Consider the following 22,463-nt stretch of genomic DNA (forward strand, 5'->3'; position numbering starts at 1 on the left):
ATTTAAAAAAAAAAATCTGTACTTTATGGGCCGCCTGGGTGGCTCAGTCGGTTAAGCATCTGACTCTTGATTTCGGCTCAGGTCATGATCTCATGGCTTGTGAGTTCGAGCCCCATGTCGGGCTCTGTGCTGATAGTGCAGAGCCTGCTTGGGATTCTCTCTCTTTGTCCCTCCCCCAACGTGCGTGTGCACGCATGTGCACACACACACACACACACTCTCTCTCTCTCTCAAAATATATAAATAAACTTTAAAAAAAAAATCTGAACTTTAAACTTTGGTTGAACGAACCATCATCACCAACATGACTGTTTCCTGAACAACTAGGAAAGAACCACCATCTCATTGGTTAGGTTCCGACTTCCGAGAAATTCCAGAGTAAACGCATAGGTGAGGGCGTCTTCAGTCGTCGCATGATATAAGACCATTAAACACAACATTAAGTCTCTCTCGGGGAGATATGCTCTTTAGTCTAAACTGTGATTTAAACATCATCAGCCTTCCTCTGGGCACCTGGGTGGCTCAGCTGGTTGAGCGTCTGACATCGGCTCAGGTCACGATCTCGTGGTTTGTGAGTTCGAGCCCCGTATCGGGTTCTCTACCGCCAGCGCAAAGCCTGCTTCAGATCCTCTGTTACCCTCTCTCTCTGCCCCTCTCCCGCTCATGCTCTTTCTTTCTCTCTATCTCAATCTCTCAAAAATAAACATTATAAACAAACAAGTCATTAAATAAAAATAAATCATTAGCCTTTCTAGACATTTTCTTTTCTTCTAACTGTCCTCCAGCCCCAGAAACTTTCCTTTTAGTGAAAGAGTTCAGGTTAAAAATCTTAAAAGGCCATACGTCATGAATTGTTACAGATGTGTCATACCAATATAAATGTGAATCACAGGGAAAGTAGGGTGTGGGGTATATGGGGCTGTCTGTACTATCTTTGCAATGTTTCAGTAAATCTAAAATGACTCTAAAGTCACTTGTTTTAAAAAGCACGTATCTCTTATTAAGTACTTATTTAAATTGATTATAACTGGTCACTCATCTGTGAGTTTCTTAAGGGCCGACAGAGGCTCACCCATCCTTGTACCACAGGAAGTTGACCTGGGACCTGGAACACAGCAGACACTCACATGTGCTTGGATGAAGGCAGAAAAACTGAAAACAGAACTCGTCAGACTCCTTTCCTCCTCATACCAAGCAGCTATATACCCCACCGGTCACTGAAACATGGAGAGTCTTACCTAAGAACCATAAAGCAAAAAGAAATTTGTAACTCTGTTTAAACAATGCAAAGCACTCCATCCCCTAATATTACCTAAGCTTGTTATTTTCTTTTAAGATTTATTTATTTTTGAGAGAGAGGGAGAGACAGAAAGAGCACGAGCGGGGGAGGGGAAGAGAGAGAAGGTAACACAGAATCGGAAGCAGGCTCCAGGCTCTGAGCTGTCAGCACAGGGCCCCACGTGGGGCTCGAACGCACGAACTGCGAGATCGTGACCTGAGCCGAAGTCCGACGCCTAACCAACTGCGCCACCCAGGCGCCCCATAGATTTGTTATTTTAAAAACATATTTTCAAAAGTCCCAGGTCTGTGATGATGCTAGAGGTCTGAGGTGAGGAAGGCGGGCGGGGAATCGCAGTAACTATAGGGATACCTGATTCAACAAGCCAATTTTAAAACAAATGACATTAGGGCCTTGCTAAGAGGGCACAGGAAATAAACGAGCTGGCAGTGAGCCACGTGGAAATGTCATCCCAGAGCCCCTCCTTGACTGAGAGGTGTGCTCCCAAAGGTGGTGGCGGGGACACAGGTGAACCAAGCACAATACCCCGGTTTGCTTCGTCCTTGTTGTGTGTCAGCTGCAGGATAAGAGTGCATAAAAATGCCCTGGAGGGTTGGGAACAGCACTCACATCTCGAGAAAGTCAGAGCTTCCTTGGTGGCAAGACAGCAGGGGAGAACACCTGCCCTCCAAGCCATGCTTTCGGAGTCTGGATTTATGAGCCAGTCCCGATACGAAGCACAAGAGGAAAAAAAGCTAAAGATTTTCCTGGGGGGGGCGGGCAGCAGGGCGCTAAGGAAAGAACATAAGACTTCGGAATCTGACCGACTGGGCTTGGTCGCCAGACGGGCTACTTCCCGTTCCAAGTGCTTCCGCACCCTGGTCTGCAAACTTACACAACACCCACCCTGCCGGGCCGCCGGAGCACCCGGTGGGAAATATCTATAGTATGGACATCTAGCTCAGGGGTTGCAAACTACAGCCTGTGGGCCAAGTCCAGCCCACTGCCTGTGAGCTAAGAATGGTTTTACGTTTCTAAAAAACTTTTTTTTTTTTCTAAAAAAAGGAGACTATTTCATGACACGTAAAAATTCTACTAAATCCACATTTCAATGTCCATAGATAAGTTTTATTAGAACTGGCCATGCCCGATTGTTTAGGCATTGTCTAGGGCTGCCTTGAAGCTTCAAGGGCAGAGCTGAGCAGCTGAGCAGCTGAGACAGACGGCGTGGGACCCACACAGCTGAGTTACTGACCGTCTAGGTCTTCCCAGACAAGGTTTACTAGCCTTTGGTCTAGCTCCATCCGAAGTCAAGGGAAGGTTCTTAGTAACTGTCCTTATCCTTCCTAGTCTTTCCCCCAGTGCAGTGGCTCTTAAGGGCCAGGTGTTCACCACCTCCCCCCCGCCCCTTCAGGGGACATTTGGAGTCGACATGAATGGAGGGGAAGGCACTACCGGCATCTAGTGGGTACAGGCCAGGGACGCGAACACCCTATGGCACGCAGGACGCCCCCCTGCCTGTACACACACAACAAAGAGCGACCCAGCCCCACTGGCGACAGTGCCGACGTCGAGAAGCCCTTCCGGAAAGCCCAGAATGAGTTACGAGAAAGGAAAGGGGCGGACACTCAGCGTGCCGAGCGTGCTGGGTCAGGCAGCAAGGGACACGTTCACATCTCGCTTGTAGATAAGGAAACAGAGGCTCAGCCAGGGCTAGTCACTGGTCCATCATGATATGGCAACACAGGAGCCGGAATCCATTGTCCCTCCTCTGCTTGCTCTCTGTCTCTCTCCCTCTCAAAAATAAATAAAGATCAAAAAGAGTGAGAGAGAGAGAGAGAGAGAGAGAGAGAGAGAGAGAGAGAGAAGGTATAATTCAAGCTGGGGTTTCAGGTGTCAGGGACACAACATATGCCAAGGATAGCACATTTAGGCAGCAGGCTGCCCTGCCCGGATGACCTCGATGGCTGGGAGGCAGAGTGGGGCCTTTGGCATCGGGACAGCCCCGCCTATAAAGCATCTTGGGCATCATCAAGAAACCTGGATTTGGAGTCAGAGATCATGGGGAGCTTCTGAAGGGGCTGGGAAGCAGGAAAGTGACAGGCTAGCTCTGTGTCTTAGACAAATCACTCTGCTTGCATTATGTATGTCTGTAGCAGTAAAGGACTAATAAGCCACGGTGGGGAAGGGGCATGTGTTAGACATACTGGGCCAGGGGACTCGACAGATGTCTCCAACCTCATGATCTGAGGGGGGCGGGGGGAAGGGGATGACAATGTTATCCTCTAGGGGCTATTAAATAAAATAGAGAAGATTGACAGGGGCTGTGTCCACTTTGGGGCACAGCGCAGTTAAAATAATTGGGAACTTTCAACCGGAGGCTCCTGGAATCCACTGGATGTCAGGCCCAAATCTCAGAAATGAAGGCAAGGGGAGTGATGTGGGTTTTAAGTCCATATATGTTAGAGAATACGTGCTGGGGTCATCATGTGAAATGTTTTCGGCAGGGCACTTCCCACCCAGCAGGAGTTGAGGGGCGGTGGCTAACGTCGCTAGAGTCATTCCTGTGAACAGCCCCCCACGCCGCTCTAGGCGGACAGTGAGGCCACAGAAGTGAACGGCCCAGCCAGCGGGAGCCCTCAGTCAGAAGAAAGTCAGCGGAAACCAACCGTTAAAGGACAAAGCCAAAAAGAGGAACGAAAAGCAAGAATTAAAGACATATGGGGAGAAACAAGAGAGAACAGGGTCTTGGGAGCCAAAGGAAAGTGAGAATTTCAAAGGAGGGTGAATCACTGTCAAGATAAGTAAGACACAGAGTGAAAGGAAGGGCTGGCTTTGGAAGTTGGGAGGCTACCTATGACCTTGGCAAGAACCGTGGTTGTGACGAAGTGCTGGGCGGGGGAGGCTGCTACTGGGGGGGGGGGGGAATGAGGGGGGGTGGGGTGAACACCCTGCCCCCCCTCCACGTGAGGAGCAGTCTCCCCAGAAGGGCTGACACAGATGGTTATTTGAAGGAGAAGCAAGGCTCCTTTCGATGTATGGAGCGGAATCTACTTCTGCCGTTTTAATTAGCTGCCATTTGATATTTGATATTTGAGACCCACAATACGCAAAGGGAAGCTTCGGTTGCACGTTCTAATCTGCTTGCCTTTCTATTTTCCATTCCACACACTATTTCCATACATTCGTTCTCATGTGAGCGGGCTGGTGGTTGGACATTTCCTGGAGCATTCAAAGGCTGAGCTCGACGCAGGTCATCTCCCGATCGGTCACATCTTGACATGCCTTCCCCGGGCTTCGTTTCTTTCAAGACATGAAATTGGAGACGGATCCCTAAAACACTTTGTACTGGTAGTATCACCTTCCATTTGTGTAGCGGGTTTTAGTTCCCCGTGTCATTTTGCAGCCATTGTTTCATCGCGCTCATTCCTATAACAGCCCTGAGATGGAGGGAAAGCAGACAGGCTTATCCTCCTGTTATAGACCAAAATAACAGCAAGCAGACAAATAAAATGCCAGAAGCTCTCCAACGCAGGCAAGGTCACGTTCTTTCCCAGCCTCGTCTCTGTCAAGTAAATTATCAGTGGCAATGATGGCTTGGTTCTTCATTTGAAAAGGACCTAATAATATCCCATCCAGGTATATTTCAATCACAGCGGGGAGAAGGAGGTGTGGAATGTGACAGGACTTCTGCCTAAATCAGCTCAGTCGGGTTGACCAGCACTCCAGCACTTTCCGACAGTGCAAGGGTTCTAATCTTGTGTGCTCATGAGAATCCCCTAGGAGCACTTTATAAAAAGGAAGATGCCCGGGCCTTCCCCAAACTAAGCACACTCTCAGGAAAGACACTGGCTGAACAGAAAGATACAGGAGAGCAAAGAATAAAAGAGCAGAGCAGAAAAGCAAGAATCTAAACCCACAACTCCATATTCTCAGGCACGGCAGGCAGGGGTTGCGTGGCAAAAATATTCATGAATGTAAGTTTTGCATACCTGAGGATGCACTCTGTTAATGTGAAATGAAATGAAAATGAAAATGTCTGACATGAAAATGTGGGCAGTCATATCTGATAACAAGGAAAGACACACACATACACACCATTAGTCAGAATCCCTATTCTCCCAACAGGTACATGCATCTCCCTCATGGAGAATTATGGCACGCATGTACGAGCGTGTCGTAGGCGCCCTTTTTCATGCAGGCTCCTAGTGGTTAACTACCACATATGGGCACACATCGTAATGACAGAGCCATAAGGCTGATTTCACGAGTCCCATGGCATTATGACAAAATGCTGTTCCCCAAATCACTTAAGTCCCTATTCCCTTAAATAATGTTGGTAAGGCAGAGTACTTTGAGCATCCCACGCATGTGTCTACCACCTGCATGGTTCTAATCTGGAGGTACAATTGCAGAGGAGCTGAGACAGTCATCAAATAATAATGGTTTTCTCCATTTTCTCTAAAGATGGTGCGGGTGCCCCATAGTCATCGGGTTGTAAGCTTGGCCAGAAGCCGAAGATGTGCCGCCGTGCCTCAGGATGTCCGCAAGATGGCTGGCTGGCAGGAAGGATGAAGCTGGAGGTCAGAAACCAGACCCCACCTGAACTGGTCCATTCCAGTGGCGTGCCAAGAACACTCATCAGGTTTTGCTCTGATACGCACCCCAGGTAGGGTTGCCAGACAAAGGGCAGGACACCAGTTAAATGTGTATCTCAATAAACAACAATACCCCAAATACTGCATGGGACAGATTGAAAAAAAAATTCTCTGTTTATCTGAAGTCCAAGTTTACGGGGATATTCTCTATTTTTATTTGCTAAATTTGGCAACCCCCACCCCCCAAGCAGGGAAAGCTTCCATAACGGCTTCTACCCCCCAAGAAACTTTAGATGGTTCCATATTTTTGTATTATTAATTAGCACCTATAAATATTTTATTTATTTTTTATTTTTTTAATTTTTTTTAACGTTTATTTATTTTTGAGACAGAGAGAGACAGAGCATGAACGGGGGAGGGTCAGAGAGAAGGAGACACAGAATCCGAAACAGGCTCCAGGCTCTGAGCTGTCAGCACAGAGCCCGACGTGGGGCTTGAACTCACGGACCGCGAGATCATGACCTGAGACGAAGTCAGCCGCTTAACCGACTGAGCCACCCAGGAGCCCCAGCACCTATAAATATTTTAAAGGCATACTTTCTGGTATAGTATGCTTCTCTTTTCTGCATCTATCATAACATCTCTAATTTTTCAGATTAATGACACAATGAAATATTCTTTAACGTCTTAAGTTTTTCTTCCAGGAAACACCATCAATACCACCGCAAGTGACTTATCCGTTGCCTGTTAAATTTGCAACAGTTTCCATGAAACAGAAAAATCCAAAAGAGTAGATTTGGCATCTGGATCCTTTAACCAAACCTCCTACCTTTCCGATTGCTCACTTTCAACCAAAAGCTTCTTTAGAAAATAAATTAGTGATGTAAATCATATTATCATTACTCACATTAAGGGGGCCCACTGCAGCCCTTTCAGAAAGCCACAGAGGATTTTCACCATCTCAACTGTTCTTAAAAAAAATCTGTTTTCTATTATGAAAAATAATCTAAAAATAGTTCCGCATAACACAAGGACAAAGCCATCTGTGTGATCTCTCCAAAGAGCTCATATTTCTATAGATTTTTATCACTCTCCAACTGTTCCAACAAGTTCTGAAATTTAAGAAAGTCGCGTAGATTTGGCACCTAAAACTCATCGAAATATCAAACTTAATCGCTAATGGTTCAATTTTGTATTGTTCTTTTACATCATAGAAGGCTCAAATCAAATATGTATCAAAGTAAACAAAGCACAAAACTGCATTAAAACTCATTACAAACTTTTTTAAAAAGTCACATTAACATGTTTCTACCAATAATCGATAACATCAAAATGTTGATGAAATACACATGAATATAGAAAAATACCCAGCCCTCGAGTAACACACACACAGAAACTGTATACCTGGACACGTTATCACCTGTGTGTGTTTGAAAAGTAACTTTTAGCAGACGTAAATGACGCTGGGCCCCTCATCAAGACTGTCCCTCTACAAAATTTCACTCTGTAAGGATAAAGTCAACATTAAAACAAAGACAAAGCTTGGACCAAAGAAAATGAGTGCAGTTGATGTGATTTTCAAACTTCAGCCATCACACAGTCAAGAAAACGAGAAGAGACAAGACAACTGACCTTTGAGTGGATGCTCTCCGTGGGGTCCCAGAGGGCTCCGTTCAAGACAGAGACCTGAACTATTTCGTAAGCTCCTCCCCGGCCCCTTCTTCCGGCCTGCTGGATGGAAGGTGCTGATTTGCTTCCTGGGTTCACCCCTGCGTCAGAAAGAAAACAGCCCCATTCTTCATTCTTGTCAGGAAGAGTTTGGCATCAGAAACTCATGACATAAACAACTCCACGAAAATATCCAGAAGTTGAAGGAGACCAAAGAAACAGCATTCTCTATTAAGTCACGGTCAGTGTTGCAGGTGATGAATTCTCTGTCAATCTGACCCAACGACGTTGTGACTCAAACGAAAGCTCATTTTCCCCTCCAAGTCCTATGGCATGTGCTGGGTGATAATCAAAGTCAAAGTATATATAATTCTGTCCTTCCACAAGCAACCAAAACACAGCAAGTAGTGACTTTTTAAATGATGAATGAATGCTTTGCTTAAGACCAGCTCTCCATTAAACATCTCAAGGCTTTAGCTGTATTAAGACTAAAGCCATTTACTTAAGTCCCAGTGAATCAGCTCAACCCAATGCCGAGTCTCCTCTCTGTACTTACGGAGGCTAATTTTATATGCTTCAGTGAGTGATTCTATAGACAAAATTAATTTGCCAGTTCAGACTGACGAGACTGGTTTATGTAAAAAAAAAAAAATTAAGTCATTCAATAAACTATTATATGATCTTGTTTCTTGGGGTCCTGTCGAACCAGTTAATGTCCCGACACAGGTTCAATTTAGCACCATATCCATAAACAATCCTAATGGAAAGTATAACATTTTTTCTCTTCTGGAGTGTGTATCACTTTCTTAACAAGTACGGTAATTTCTCTGGGCTCGCTCTCCGATGAGGTCACATTCCTGCTATGTGGCGCAACCACAGTATATCCCTCATGGTAAAGGATGGGAGCAGATTCCCTCACATGTTATTCCCATTTCTTCAACCAGGACTCATAATTTTCAGACCTGAGTCATAATAGCACTGTTTTAAGTTACGAAGGAGTTCACATTTATTGGGCACAAATGGTATTGAAATTTTAATCCTAGACATTTTACAGTTCCCCAAATACTTTTAAATCCACACCATTTTATCATTCTCAGTGTGGAAGCCTGCAGTTATATTCAGGTTACAAAAGGATTACTACTTGAGTATTAACTGTCTGACACAGCCGATCAGGAAAATTCTCAAGCTGCTCACAAGGCATTTAAAACTCCCACTGGTTGAGGGACCAAAGGAACAGGGATGAGCCAAAAGTTGGGGAGATGGCCAGCGGCAGAGGAAGTGAGTGGGCCTGGTGGCCACAAGCGATGTGTGGGGCGGGGAGGACCATAAGCCACGTGAACAAGGAGAGGAAATCATGTGGTGCTCAGGGCTGAGATGAGCTGAGTTTTTGGGGATGAACCTGCATTCAAGTGATGAGGGTTCTGGCCATGCACCCAGAGGGGCCCACTCCAGGTGGTGACATCTGTGGACACTGGTGGAGGGCTGGATGGAAGTGGAAAGAATTGCTACCCAAAGGGAAGATTCCAGAATCCCTTCTCCTGACTGCAGAGGGGGCAGCCACTGGCAGCATAGAGATCGTGCATAAATGACCCTCGTCCACCAGCTTGATTTCATGCCTTTCGATTTACTCCCTGGTAGTGCCACGTCACTACAAGTAGGGGCTTGGGGACAAGACATACCCAAGCACCTGTACTGACCCTTCCATGTTATCAGCTGTGGGTCTCTGGTCCAGTTGTTTGCCCACTTGTTGGCTCGTTCACTCACCCGCTCATTCAACAACTATTTAATCCCTGCCTACCTTCTGATGGGCACTCTGATGTCTCCCATTCAAAAAGCCCATTGTTTCTGATTTGGCCCAATATGCCCTAATGTCACCTAGAGTCAGTCCCTCATTATGAAATGAGGGGGACCTTCATTTCATAAATGTAGCTTCACCCCAGAAGACTCAGTTCTCTATCCCGTGCATCTAAGAGAGGGACATGAATACGTGTTCTTGCATTGAAAGCAAGATGAACAGACAAGACCATTTCAGAGAGCAGGCAGGTCAAAGAAGGCACAGGGCTACAGGGGCTCTGTGTAATCCCTGTGCCACTCCTGCAAATCTGCAATGGTTTCCAAATAGAAGGGAATAAGAAAACACGAGGTGATGGTAGAGCGGTGGGGAGGCCTACTCTTGACGGATAGGCCAGGAAAGATCGTTATTTGTTGGATGCATATAAGCCCAGCCGTGAAGATGAGAATATTCCAGGCCCACACAGAGCCATGGGAAGAACAAGTCCACAGAGGCACAGCAAGTTCTCTCCCTTTCCATAAAATGAGGCAGAGTGCGGCGAGGCTAGAAGGAGAAAATACACGTGAAGCATAGAGAACGTCGTCCACTGGTGACATCGACATCACTCTCTAAGCCTTGCCAGGACCCAGGTCTCTTGCTCTGGACCCTCGGTGGGATTCCCGAGTTGGAATTTACTTGAAAGTGTGTGTTAATCTAGTTATACAGCTCCTGCTGAACCAGACTACAGAGTGCAATTAGCTGAATTTATCTTAAGAGAGAGGTGTATTCATTTGAATTGGACTAAGGAAGCTTTGAAATACCAGCAATAATGGAATAAAAACGGGAAATCTGTCTGAACTTTCCCCTAAACTGATGAAAGCCATGCCACATGCCAAGAGCCACTGTGGCCGTTACGTTAATCTTTTGAAAAGTCAGGCAAAACTGTCAAGAAAGTGATTGCAAGCATTGAAACATTTTCTCTACAAAAACAAACCAATTTGATTAGAAGCTACTCCAGGCAGTTACATTTCCAACCCAAGTGAGTGGTTCACTTGAGTAGTCAGTCACAAATCTGGTTGTCCAAGGGCTCGTTAAATCCAAAACAGGAGTTCTGCCTCACCCGCCACCCACCACCCAGCCACAGGGGGGAAGACCGGATGCTTTCCAGGGTATTGCAGCCACACTGCACAAAGACCTGGAAGAGATCTTCGCCCAGCCCCAGACACTTGGATGACAGTCTTTGTGTGTGACAGAATGCACTTGAGAAGCCATACGTCTGGGAAGGAAGGAGACGGCGCCACACAGCCCAGGTCTCCTGGGTGAATCATTCGCGAAAGTTGGCCAGCAGGGGAGCAGGAGGGGAGCAAGTCCACACCCTTGATTTGGGGGAAGCTGGGGAACCTTGTGGGGCCTCCTAGTTGGTAATCACGGTGAAGCTGCACAAACCAAACACAGGAACATTCTCAGTCCTCTGCACCTCTTTCCTCCAAGACCCTTGGTAGCAGAGAAAGAGAGTTATCTACTCTCCTGAAGGCAAAATGTTCCAACCACCGAACATTTCCCTTTTCACCTACATATTCCATCATCTTAATCCAAAAGAAGTCCTTTTTGGCTGAACCGTTTTCATCTACGAGGTTCTATTTCTAAATATTCCGAGGAGAATTTAGAGGCAGGCTCTGCCGGCACTAGGAGAATGTTGTGCAACCTTTTTAAGAAATTGAGTAACGGCACTGTTTGCTGTGCACGGTATTTATTGTCTATGCACATGGATAATGAAGCCCTCCCTCCGCTTTTTAATTGGTTGCACAATATCCCCCCAGCAGTATCTGTAGGCAGAAGACCGTTTCTTATGAGCTTTGCTTATGTATTTATACACTGCTCTTTCTCTTAGACGATGCAAATAAAAATTTTATTTGTGCTGCATGGATAGACAGAATAAATTATACACAGCTGTGAGATATCAGAATGTATTTTATGGAGTGATCTTGTTGACAAACCATAAAAGCAGGTCCTGAACGATGCGTACATTCGAGTCCTAGAAACCCAGGGGAAAAAAATAGGACCTTATAAAATAGATAGTTTGCATACATTTTGTTTTTCCTAATATTTAGGCATCAACAAAATTCGGTTGCCTAGATAAAAAAAATAGGAATAGCTTACAGTGAGGAGGGACTTCTGGCTTTTTGTCTGCTGGGTGACCAGACACACTGCTGGCCAGGTTGATAAAATGGCCAGTTTTCCTCGGTCTCGTGGTGGAAAAAAAGGATATTAGATAGTTTGGTTCCTCACACAATTATCTTCTGCAATAACACGTGTGTTTGCTTTGCTTGTGTCCTCGTCTGAGGTTTTCATCTTCAGACCTGACTGTGGCCGGTCAAGAGGGGACGTAGAAGACCTGATTCGGCTGGCAAGAAAGAATCTTCACAGGGATGGGTTCTAAGGTCTTGGAAAAAAACCAGTAATGAAGACCACCCCCACCCCCACCCCCCGCCCGCAAAGTGACTTTGGATCTCTCCCCACCATGTGAGTCACCCAGAGCCTGGCTGCCCATGGCCCAGCCTCCTTTGCCTGCTTTGCTAAGGGAACAACTTTCCGATGGCCAACCAAGGGCTTCAGCTCCGCAGAGGTGGAGACAGAGACAGAGACGGAGTTGTGAGACAGAGAACAACAGCCATCTTGGAGCAGCAAAATCCGGCCCTGAGCTTGAGTTCTCGCACCTCTGCTCTCCAGGCCTGCCCCTGAAGTCCTGTCTGCCCTCTGCAGGATGGGAAGCACATTCTCTCCCTTCTGGATTCTCACAAGGTTGAGGAAGCTCAATGCAGTCAAAGAGCTTTCAAAAAAGCTTATTGCATGAAGTCAGTTTAGGATGTCCAAATCCATGTTTCTAGACTTCCAGACGGTGTCTGACCAAACCACCCTGATGGCAGGGAAAATGACCGTGGGCTATCGATCATTAGAAAATGCCGGGTTTAGGGACTGGTGGGGATCCGCTCAGGGTGCCCCTGGGCCGCTGGGGAAGCAAACTCAGATGAGATTACTAGTCAAGGTAAAACTTAAACATCACACCTGGAGTTCTGCCTTTCCCCTACATGGACCTAAGGGAGAAGAATTGATCTGAGGCACTAAAAATAGCATTAAGATAAATATTCTTTTGAAAATCTAGCTGGGGGTGGGTGGGGTGGGGCAGAGAAAGGTCGAGGTGGCCATTATGAGCTGCGTAACAATCTGGGGACTTGGGCTTAGGAAACTCGTAATGCATTTTCCTTAGCCCCAAATATGTGAGAGCTAAAAAAAATTTATAGAACTGACTGACGTGCTCCTTGCTGCAGGCAAATACAGTGGCAACATTCCCATAAAGCACAAATATATTTCCTTGGTTCAGATCCCTATCTGCAGCCTTACCGAATAATACTGTCACTCTTGCGTTTCATCTGCAGACTCCCTGGATGGAAATTAGGAATGTGATTTTAAACCTTTTTTTTCCCTACGTTTATTTTATTTTCATTTGGGGGGAGGAAGAGAGACAACAGAGGGAGAGAGAGAGAATCCCAAGCAGGCTCGATGCTGTCAGCGTGGAGCCCGATGCAGGGCTCAAACCCACAAACCGGGAGATCATGACCTGAGCTAAAACCGAAAGTTGGATGCTTAACTGACTAAGCCATCCAGGTGCCCCAGGAATGTGATTTTAAAACGACAGCCCAGGGATGCTCAAAAGAACCATGGCAAAAGTCAATCTGAAAAGAGTAATTTTAGATTTTGAGAATTTCAGGAAAAACCTGAAAAAGCTACTTTAGCCAGAGGATCAAGGGCAAATAAACAGTCCCGTCATGTTGGTGGCATGTACGTTCCATAAGATGTGATAAAAATGACACTTTACCTCTGTAGTCTTGCTCTCCCAGACCCATGACCCCAGTCTGACCTGAGACACATGCCAAAAAAGGTGCATCCTATGATATACGTAACCAGCACACCCTGAAACTGTCCAGGCCATCAAAGACAAGCACTCTAAGAAACCTTCACAGCCAAGAGGAGCCCAAGGAGGCAGGACGACTAAATGTCATCTGGGGCCACATGCTGGGTGGGATGGAGAAACAGAAAAGAACGTGAGATAAAAAGTAAGGAAATCTGAAGGAAGTATGAAGTTCAGCTGAAAAGCTATCAATTTTGGTTCATTAGTTGTAACAAAGGTACAATTTTAACTTAAGATGTTTATAACAGGGGAACGTGGAGGTGGGGAAGGTGTAAACAATCTACACGATCTTCTCCATTTTCCTACAAATCGAAAACTGTCCTTTAAAATAAAGTCTACTGGGGCGCCTGGGTGGCTCAGTAGGTTGAGCATCCATCCGACTCCTGATTTCGGCTCAGGTCACGATCCCCAGGGTCATGGGATCGAGCCCTTCATCAGGCTCTGCACTGAGCGTGGAGCCTGCTTGGGATTTTCTCTCTCTCTCTCTCTCTCTCTCTCTCTCTCTCTCCCCCCCCCCCCTCTGCCCCTCCTCTCCGCTTGCTCTCTCTCTGTACATTAAAAAAAAATTAGATACGTAAAATAAAAACAAGTCTACTATGTATCATTTTTAAAACTTAATCTGAATCTCACAGGAATAATGTCGTTCTGGAGAAATTCAGTATCAGAAGTTCAGAGACGCCTGGTCACCACGGAGGGCTCCAAACACCGCTGACCAGAGTGCCTGCCCTTGACTGTTACATTGCTCTTCGTTCAGGCGGAAGACAAGGCAGCCACAGTCAAGTGAAAAGCGTCAAGTAATTGACAAGGTCTCCCGGAGTATGAAAAGGCAGAGGGCTGTGCAGAAGTAGTTGATCCTCAAGCAATTGAAAGGCCATCACAGGCCACACACGCATGACCTTGGGCGAGTGTCCCCTGCTCGACACTCAGATTCTTTGTGTGTCCGGGAGGCGATGGGACCATCGCCCGCCACAGAAGGCTGGCAAAAGGACCAAGTGAGATCACAGATGCAAAGTGTACATGGGTGTCATTTAGCTTAGTTTTTGTTTGTGTTAAAATCAGTGTTTGGAAAGAAATAAACCAAAATGCTCTTTCAGGTTTTTTTCTGGGTGTTGGGGCTATGAATTCGTTGTTTTTCTTCTTTATGTTTTTGTATGTATCTCTGATTTTTCTGTAGTCAGCACATATTACTTTTATGATGGATAAACTTTTATGATGAATAAAAAAATCAACTTAAAAACATCAATCATTCAGACTCATGACAACAAACTGACTGTTTGCACATTTTACTTTCTTACCAGCTTTCCTGGCATCACAGATACACAGACTTAGGCATGCCAGCCTTAGGCAGCCCATTTGGAAATAAAAGCAACCAAGCACTAGGGAACAATTACAATTTTGAAAAGATGTTTTATACGTCATTTCAAAACCCAAAGAAAGCTGGTTATAGCTTCCCATAAATGCTTCAAATGGATTCATACCCAAAGCATCCGTTGTCTCCACTACACAGAAAAATGATTCTTCATGCCCATAGTGTCTCCCTTCCATGGGGAGCAAAATCATTTACAACATTAACTTCTTTTTATACCCTTTGCTGGTCGGTGGAAGCTAATGGAAGGACCATTTTACAAACGGTCAGGCTGAATGACACGATTATTCTTAATGCTGCCTAACAACAAATGGCAGAATTAATGGCAAAACCCAAGCCCTTTGCATTTCCAATACATTCATTCACTTTGCCCTTCACCCCAGGGACAGATACGTGCTGCAGGAATTCATTTGATTACTTTTGGGGGCTGGGATGGAGTCAGAATTTTCCCAAATTTACTTTGCAAGAAATGATCTAAACGGAAACGAATGGAACCAAGGGTTACAATCCATACTCTAGAAGCCATTTTTGAAAGTTAACAGCAAAAAGGACAAAAGTGAAAATGAGTTTATTCCACCCACTATCGTAAACTTAGCAAACGGAAGTGTGCCACAGTGAGGGAGCGGTCACCTTACATCTCTGCTAAAAGTTCTGTCCCATCTGAGGGCTCTTTCTCATATCCTTGCTGCACCATCGGTCACCGCGGACCATCTTCTGCTAGCATAGACACTGACTCGGCAGCCCCCGAGTGCTCTCTGACCAGGTCTTGCCTTGCTCCACTCATCCCCCATTTCTCCAGCCTTCCTCTCTCCCTGGGGGCCTTGGACAGTCCCCAAGTCACAGCTCTGGGCCATCTTCCCTCTCTACTCTGTCCCCCACAGCACTCATTAATGTTAAGCTGATGTTGCCCAAATCAATATTTTCCCATCCGACCAACTCAGCCAAGTGCAGTCTGTAATTTTAATTCCTGTGTCTGATCGCCATCACCTTCTCAAATTTGGCACGTTTAAAAAGCAAAGCTTTCCTACCCTACGACCCAGCATTTGCTCTACTAGGAACTTACCCACAGGATACAAACATACTGATTCAAAGGGGCACGTGCACCCCAATGTTTATAGCAGCGCTATCAAAAATAGCCAAATTATGGAAAGAGACCAAATGTCCACCGACCGATAAATGGATAAAGAAGATGTGGTGTATATACACCAGAGTACTACTCGGCTATGAAAAAGAATGAAATCTTGACATCTGCAACAACGTGGATGGAACTAGAATGTGTTATGCTAAGTGAAGTAAGTCATGCAAGAGAGAGACAGTTACCATATGACTTCACTCCTATGTGGAACTGAGAAACTCAAGAGATGAACATAGGGGAAGGGAAGGAAAAATCAGATAAAAACGGGGGGGGGGCAAACCCTAAGAGACTCTTATATATAGAGAACAGACTGAGGGTTGCTGGAGGGGAGGTGGGGAGGGGGATTGGCTAGATGGGTGATGGGCATTAAGGAGGGCACCTGCTGGGATGAGCATTGGGCGTCATATGTAAGAGATGAATTACTGGGTTCTACCACTGAAGCCACAATTACACTGTATGTTAACTAACTTGAATTTAAACTAAAAAAAAAAATCAAAGGTTTCATTCCATTCCCCAGTCAGAAAACAAGGCACTCTGTGTCACACGTCTTGCCAATGCTACCACCATTCAGTGACCCTTAAGTCTCATGGTCACATGGCCGGGTGATCTGACACAGCCCTTTCTTATGACCCTCAGTCAACAACAAATCCAAGGAGCTTCTTTGTGCTTTTTCTCTCTTCGTCTTCTAAAAACTTTCCCACTTCTTAACTGAATCCTTCTTGGTAGCCTCATCACCTGCAGGTCTCCCTCTTCCAATCTTAAAGGAGGGGGACCCTTGAGAAGAGCAAAAATCTACAGCATGGTCATCCACCAAGAGATATCTGAGCCCAATGGGAAGGCATTTTAGAGTTTTTAAGCAGAGTAAATAATTCGCATCGGAAACATTCGCGACGCGAGAACGGAGAGTATGAGGGCTGGAGAAGAACAGACAACCGAGAACCATTCACAGGACAAAGAGGCAGCGTTGAGCTGCAGGTGACAATAAGCACTTATCGATCGCAAGGGTGAATGCTAACTGAGCTGCTACGCACCAAGCCCCACACGAACCCTTTAAGGTTTGGCTTGTTTAAACGGCACAACACTCTCTGATGCTTACTGTTGTTTAATACATGAGAAAACAGGCAGAGAGAAATTAAGCCCCGCGGTCAAACACATCGTGAAGCCAGGAGGTCACCCGCACAGCCACGTTCTGGGATCCGTGCTCCATACGTTAACAATCGCTCCGGCCTAGAAACACTCGGAATGAGTTCAACTCCTTCCTGTGTCCTAAAGCTCCATCCCTGATCCCTCCATGTTGCTCACTCTGTGGCGACCACACCGACCACCCTTTCTACCACCTCCATGCGCCCGGCTAAGTCGTACCTTGTGTGTTCTCCATTCGCTGCTCCCTCTGCTGAACACGCCAGCCCTGAAGCCTGTGCATGACCCCAGATCTCATTACGCATGTCTCAGCTCAAACGTTACCGCTTCAGAGAGGCTTCCTCCCGACCCAAGATCTTCTCCAGACCATCATTCTATGTTTTCCTTTCCCACAACTGTTAAGTACCTAAACTTGTTTTATTTATTTATCCTTTTGTTCTGCCCTCACCTCCTTGACCCCCAATCTAAAACCTCGAGAGGCTGGGCGCCTGGGTGGCTCGGTCTTAGGTTAAGTGTCTGGCTCTTGGCTTTGGCTCGGGTCACCATCTCACGGTTCACGGGTTCGAGCCCTGCATCAGGCTCGGTGCTGACAGCAAAGAGGCTGCTCGGAATCCTGTTTCCCCCTCCCTCTGCCCTTCCCCTGCTTGTACTCTATCCCTCTCAAAATAAATAAGTAAGTAAATATTAAAAAAAAAAAAACCCTCAAGAGGTAGATGCCTGGTTTGTCAAATTCACTCCTACATCCATGTGCAGACAGGTATTTATTTCATGGATTATCATCAAACAAATGAAAGGTTCCCACAGCCTTACTGTGATCCTAATGACAAAGGGGAAGGGGCCAGGTCCTGGTTCTAATCTCGGAGGTTCTGACAGGTGGTGTTGAGCTCACCCAGCAATGTCCAGGCCATTGCAGGTCAATGCATAGAACAAAACCCACATATATCTTATTTATAAGCCAGAATTCCAATTTACTTATTTATAAGGAGAAAGAACTGGCAAGTCAACGCGAATCCCCATCTAAGGCATTTTGCTCATGATCTTCCCAGCAGGAGATCTTCCTTGAAAAGCAAAATTAAGATCAGAACAGAGAACTGAGGGACCGTAACAGAAACTGTAATCACAAGAGCCTGATGTTTCCTTCTCTCCTCAAGAGCGTGTACCTGCCATCGAGCCAGGGGAGAGCTGTCCCTCAGCAAGCATGCCGAACACCGAAAATAAGCAAGCACAGGCTGATTATCCGAATGGGATGCTATTGACTCCAGCCGTTCTCGAAGGCTGGCTCTCGAACACTTACTAACTCATAATGTAGTTGACTCTTCTCCCACCATTTGAAACGCTTCATCTTTTTTCATGAGGAAAAAAAAAAAAAAACACTTTGAGTTTTAACTCAGGTAATGGTTTATAGACCTGAAACCCCACGTGTGTTCATGAGAAAATATGTTCAGAATTCCAAAATGCGACACCGGGGGCACAGCCTATGCCTCGTGCCCCTACTACAGGAACTTTTCCTCCCCCTCCTCTGTCTGCTGGACACTCAACCGTAGGGACTCCTGTGGCTCAGGCAGTTTGGGGGTGGGGAACGCGCAAGACTGGGAGTCCTGTGCCTGGAGGAAGTAAGGACGGGAGATGGGTGGGAATCAGCCAAGGAATTCCTGCCCAAATCCCAATGACCAAGGCAAAAACGTGGCTATCGGGAGGCAGGCGCAGACAGTATTTTTACAACTTTTCATCTTCCGGTTGTTGATTTTGCCCGTTGAATTTGAGGGACCCAAATGGGAATCCTAATCTAAATGGTCAAACAGGATAAACAAAACTATTATAAGACAGGGTCAGAGCCCTGAGTTTGGGCAAGTTTTAATTCCATGCAACTTGACAAATATTTAGTAGGCATACAGAAATGACTCAGGAGCATTTTTAACCGTTTCAATTAGAAACCCTTCTGTTCTCAGTTTTTGAAACTGAACAATGTGCTTAGTTATCTTTAAATCCTGGCCTCATCTTACACAGAGAAAGCCAAAAAAGCAAAGAAAATTGTCCAGTTTAGGAACTTTTAAACAATTTCCTCCCAGTAATACCCATCTTTAGTCTGATCTATTCCCACAAGACGACAGAACTGGCCAATCTCTCGTAAGGGACAACAAGTATCTTACCGGAGCGAGTGCCTTTGTGGGTGAGTGCCATTGCGCTGGTTTAAAATTCATACTGATGCTCCATTAATTGTTCTAAATGGACTCTTGCCCCTCTATAAAATCAGCACTTATCCGCCATCCACGTGGCATATCCTCTCACCACGGGCGTTACTGGAAGCTTGCCTCGTCTTTCCCCCTCCAGGATATCAACAGTGGCATCGACAAGAGGAGACACAATGTTCCGTGGCCTCCCTGCTCAAAGGAATCCTGGAGACAGGGGAGAGCATGTGGGGAGTGGACAAAGGCCCCCCGACCTTTGCTGGACATGAAGCATGACTGTTTTCTGTTTATCCAGCCTGGCAGGTTGACAAGTCAGTAGCCAACCATAGCCAAAAATGCTCAGGAGCCAAAAGTTCTGAAAAAGCCCTCTAAAAACCATGCGAGCATTTGAAAACAAACAAACAAACAAACAAACAAACAAACAAAAACACCTCACAATCTCTTGGTTGTTTTAATGTGCACTTGTCACTGAAGTTAAGCTTTTTCATATTTTTATCAGTTATTTTTCATTTCTTAATTTGGGGATTATGTTTTCACATCTCTTGCCCATTTTTAATTGTTCTAATTTATTTATACGAAACTTTATGTGTTAAGAATATTAAACAGGCTGGGGAGCCTGGGTGGCTCCGTCGGTTGAGCGTCCGACTTCGGCTCAGGTCATGTTCTCACGGTCCGTGGGTTCGAGCCCCACGTCGGGCTCTGTGCTGACAGCTCGGAGCCTGGAACCTGGAGCCTGGAGCCTGGTTTGGATTCCGTGTCTCCCTCTCTCTGGCCCTCCTCCACTCACGCTCTGTCTCACTCTCTCTCTCAAAAATAAACATTAAAAATTTTTTAAAGAATATTAAACAGGCTTCTTTCTAAAGCGAACAAGCAAACAACTACCGAGCCAACCAGAATCTTCCCCAGTCACCTCCAGTGAGTGGTGATCTCCCGTCTGTGGCGGGGAGGCGGTGCAGGGTAGCAGCCGAGAGCACTGCATCGGTCCATGTGAGTCCAGACCAAGTTCAACCTCTGCCTCTCTGGGACTTTTCTGACGTACATAACAGAATACACGATGCTTAACCCTTGTCAGAACGGAGAAAATTGTAGAAGAGGATTCATGGAGAGAAAGGCTTAACACCTAATCCATGGCAGCGCTCAATCTGAAGCAGCCGCTTTGGAGGGAAGAAAAAAAGTTCTTCCGTCAGTTTCCTGACAGCTTCCATGCTGTGTGTCCTTCCTCCTATCAGACTTGATTCTGCCTTCATGGAGCACAAGGTCTGCCAAAGACGACTGGAAAGGAAAGCAACTATAAGTGTGCTCAGAGTTGAAGGAGGAAACTGACCGCAGTAGAGATGGCCCAGGAGTCTTCGCGAAAAGGGTGCCAATTATCCCAGGCTTCGAACAGGTGCGATCTGGGCATTCGCATGTGGGGGGAAGCGGGGGTGTAGAGGGAGGAAGGGTGGGAGGGAGAAGGCGGCTTCTCAGACCACATCCCAGGTCTGCCTGCACAGCGAGGCACAAACAACAAGGACAGCAACTGTGAGGAAGGGGACGCCCAGAAGGAGACAAAGGTGTTGTCTCGAGTCCAATCGGAAGCGCATCCGACTCGCTCTATCGGTCCGCTCTTAGACTTTGTTCTAACAGACATTCGTGTTTATCCTGTGGACCGACACCGTCTCGTCTCCGTCGTCTCCATTCCCCACGGGCTTTCAAACTCACAAAACCTTCATCGCTGAGGAATTTTCTTTGACAGCCACTGTTTATGAGAACTGACAATAAATCAAGATTTACGCAAAGCTGCCAGAAGTAGCAAACAAAAACGTGCCGTCCAGTTCGATCTGAATTTTAGATCAACAAGCAATGACTTTTTTTTTTTTTTTTTGAAATAGAAGTATGTGCCCTGGAATATTGGGGCCATACTTACACTAAAAAATTATGCGACGCTGATCTGAAATTTAGACTGAACGAGGAGTCCTCTGTTTTATCTGGCAGCCCTGAGATCCAGGCTTCTTGAATAGCTAGCTCACTGGCCCCAAAAGCCAAAACATGTCAATCAATTCTTAGGCACACATCCTAGTTTCAGAATTTGAAGTTAACGCAAGAACGCCAGACGTTAATTATTGTCAATCAGTTCAGACTGAACGACTGCATTTACTGGGGCACAAAGTTTGAGACCAAACAACCCAGTGGCATATTTCGAAGGGGAAAGAGGGATTGCAAGCTCCCTCGAAAACACACCTCTTAAGTAACTGGATCTTCTTCATCTCACAGCCTGCCTACCCCAGCTGCTGGAAGACAAAATCTATACACAATAAAGAGTTTCATTCAGGGGTCCACATGAGTCCATCCATCACTAAAGCACATGTTTGGCACGGATTGAAAGCCAAAAGCAGCCTAACAAATATTTCAAAACTGAATTTATATCTTTCTAACACATGGTTTATATACGGATGTAATACCTAGAGAGCTTTCAGTTCTCAAATAATATCCTGGCTAAACTACAAATGATGTCTGTAGCAGACCACAATACCAAAATTATTTGCTCTTTAAATATGTTAAAGAAAGCTAAGTTGGGGGGGGGGGGGGGGGGTGGCTGCCAGAGATGCCTGCTTTAGTATGCAAGTGTTATAAGGGAGCAGGATCCAGATCTATCCACCGTAAGCTAAATATTTGCATCATTCCTTATACAAAGAGGGAGCTCCTCTCTGAAGCCCCAGCTTTAGGATGAAACTAGATGCCTAACTCATATTTTAAAAGTTCTGGGGGCGCCCAGGTAGATCAGCGGGTTGAGCGTCCGACTCTTGATTTTGGCCCAAGTCATGATCTCACGGTTCATGGGATCGAGCCCCGCATCGGGCTCTGCGCTGACAGCAAGGCGCCTGCTTGGGATTCTCTGTCTCCCTCCCTCCCTCTCTTTCTCTGTCCCTCCCTTGCTCGTGCATTCGCTCTCCTTCTCTCTCAAAATAAACAAACAAACTGAAAAGTTCTGGATATGTCCTCCATCCAGGAAAGCCACCTGACCATCACCTCTGTGACATATGTTGTCTCCTCCTTCTATATCCCAAGGCAGAAAAAGTTAGCATAATGGCTTTCTCTACCTGTGAGTGAGCTCGGGTATACTGGCGCATTCTAAGTGGTTTTCCCTGGAGACACATTTCCAGATGCAAACCAAAAACTATTGAAAGACAAATATTTGGTTTTCAGCATCAAGAAGCCACATGACCATAGACTTTCTGGTCTTCGTCTTTTCCTTCCCTCACCTACCTGATGGCTGCAGACGCAGACTCAGCCCATCAGAGAGCAGAAGGTACGTGCCACTGGCTGGCCAGCACATCCCTGTAAAGACTTCAGTACCCTCTGTGCTC

At 46.0% G+C, this 22,463-nt stretch overlaps 1 protein-coding gene across 1 annotated transcript in view; it reads right to left on the bottom strand.

The window, feature by feature from the left end:
• The window catches only part of ADAM12 (ADAM metallopeptidase domain 12), a 348,424-nt gene that overhangs the window by 293,357 nt on the left and 32,604 nt on the right, over positions 1-22,463 (bottom strand). The window contains 1 exon segment of the mRNA XM_049645890.1: positions 7,510-7,646. Coding sequence (XP_049501847.1) covers positions 7,510-7,646 — 137 coding nt within the window.

Source organism: Panthera uncia, chromosome D2 (assembly GCF_023721935.1).
Source record: "Panthera uncia isolate 11264 chromosome D2, Puncia_PCG_1.0, whole genome shotgun sequence".
Taxonomy (NCBI): domain Eukaryota; kingdom Metazoa; phylum Chordata; class Mammalia; order Carnivora; family Felidae; genus Panthera; species Panthera uncia.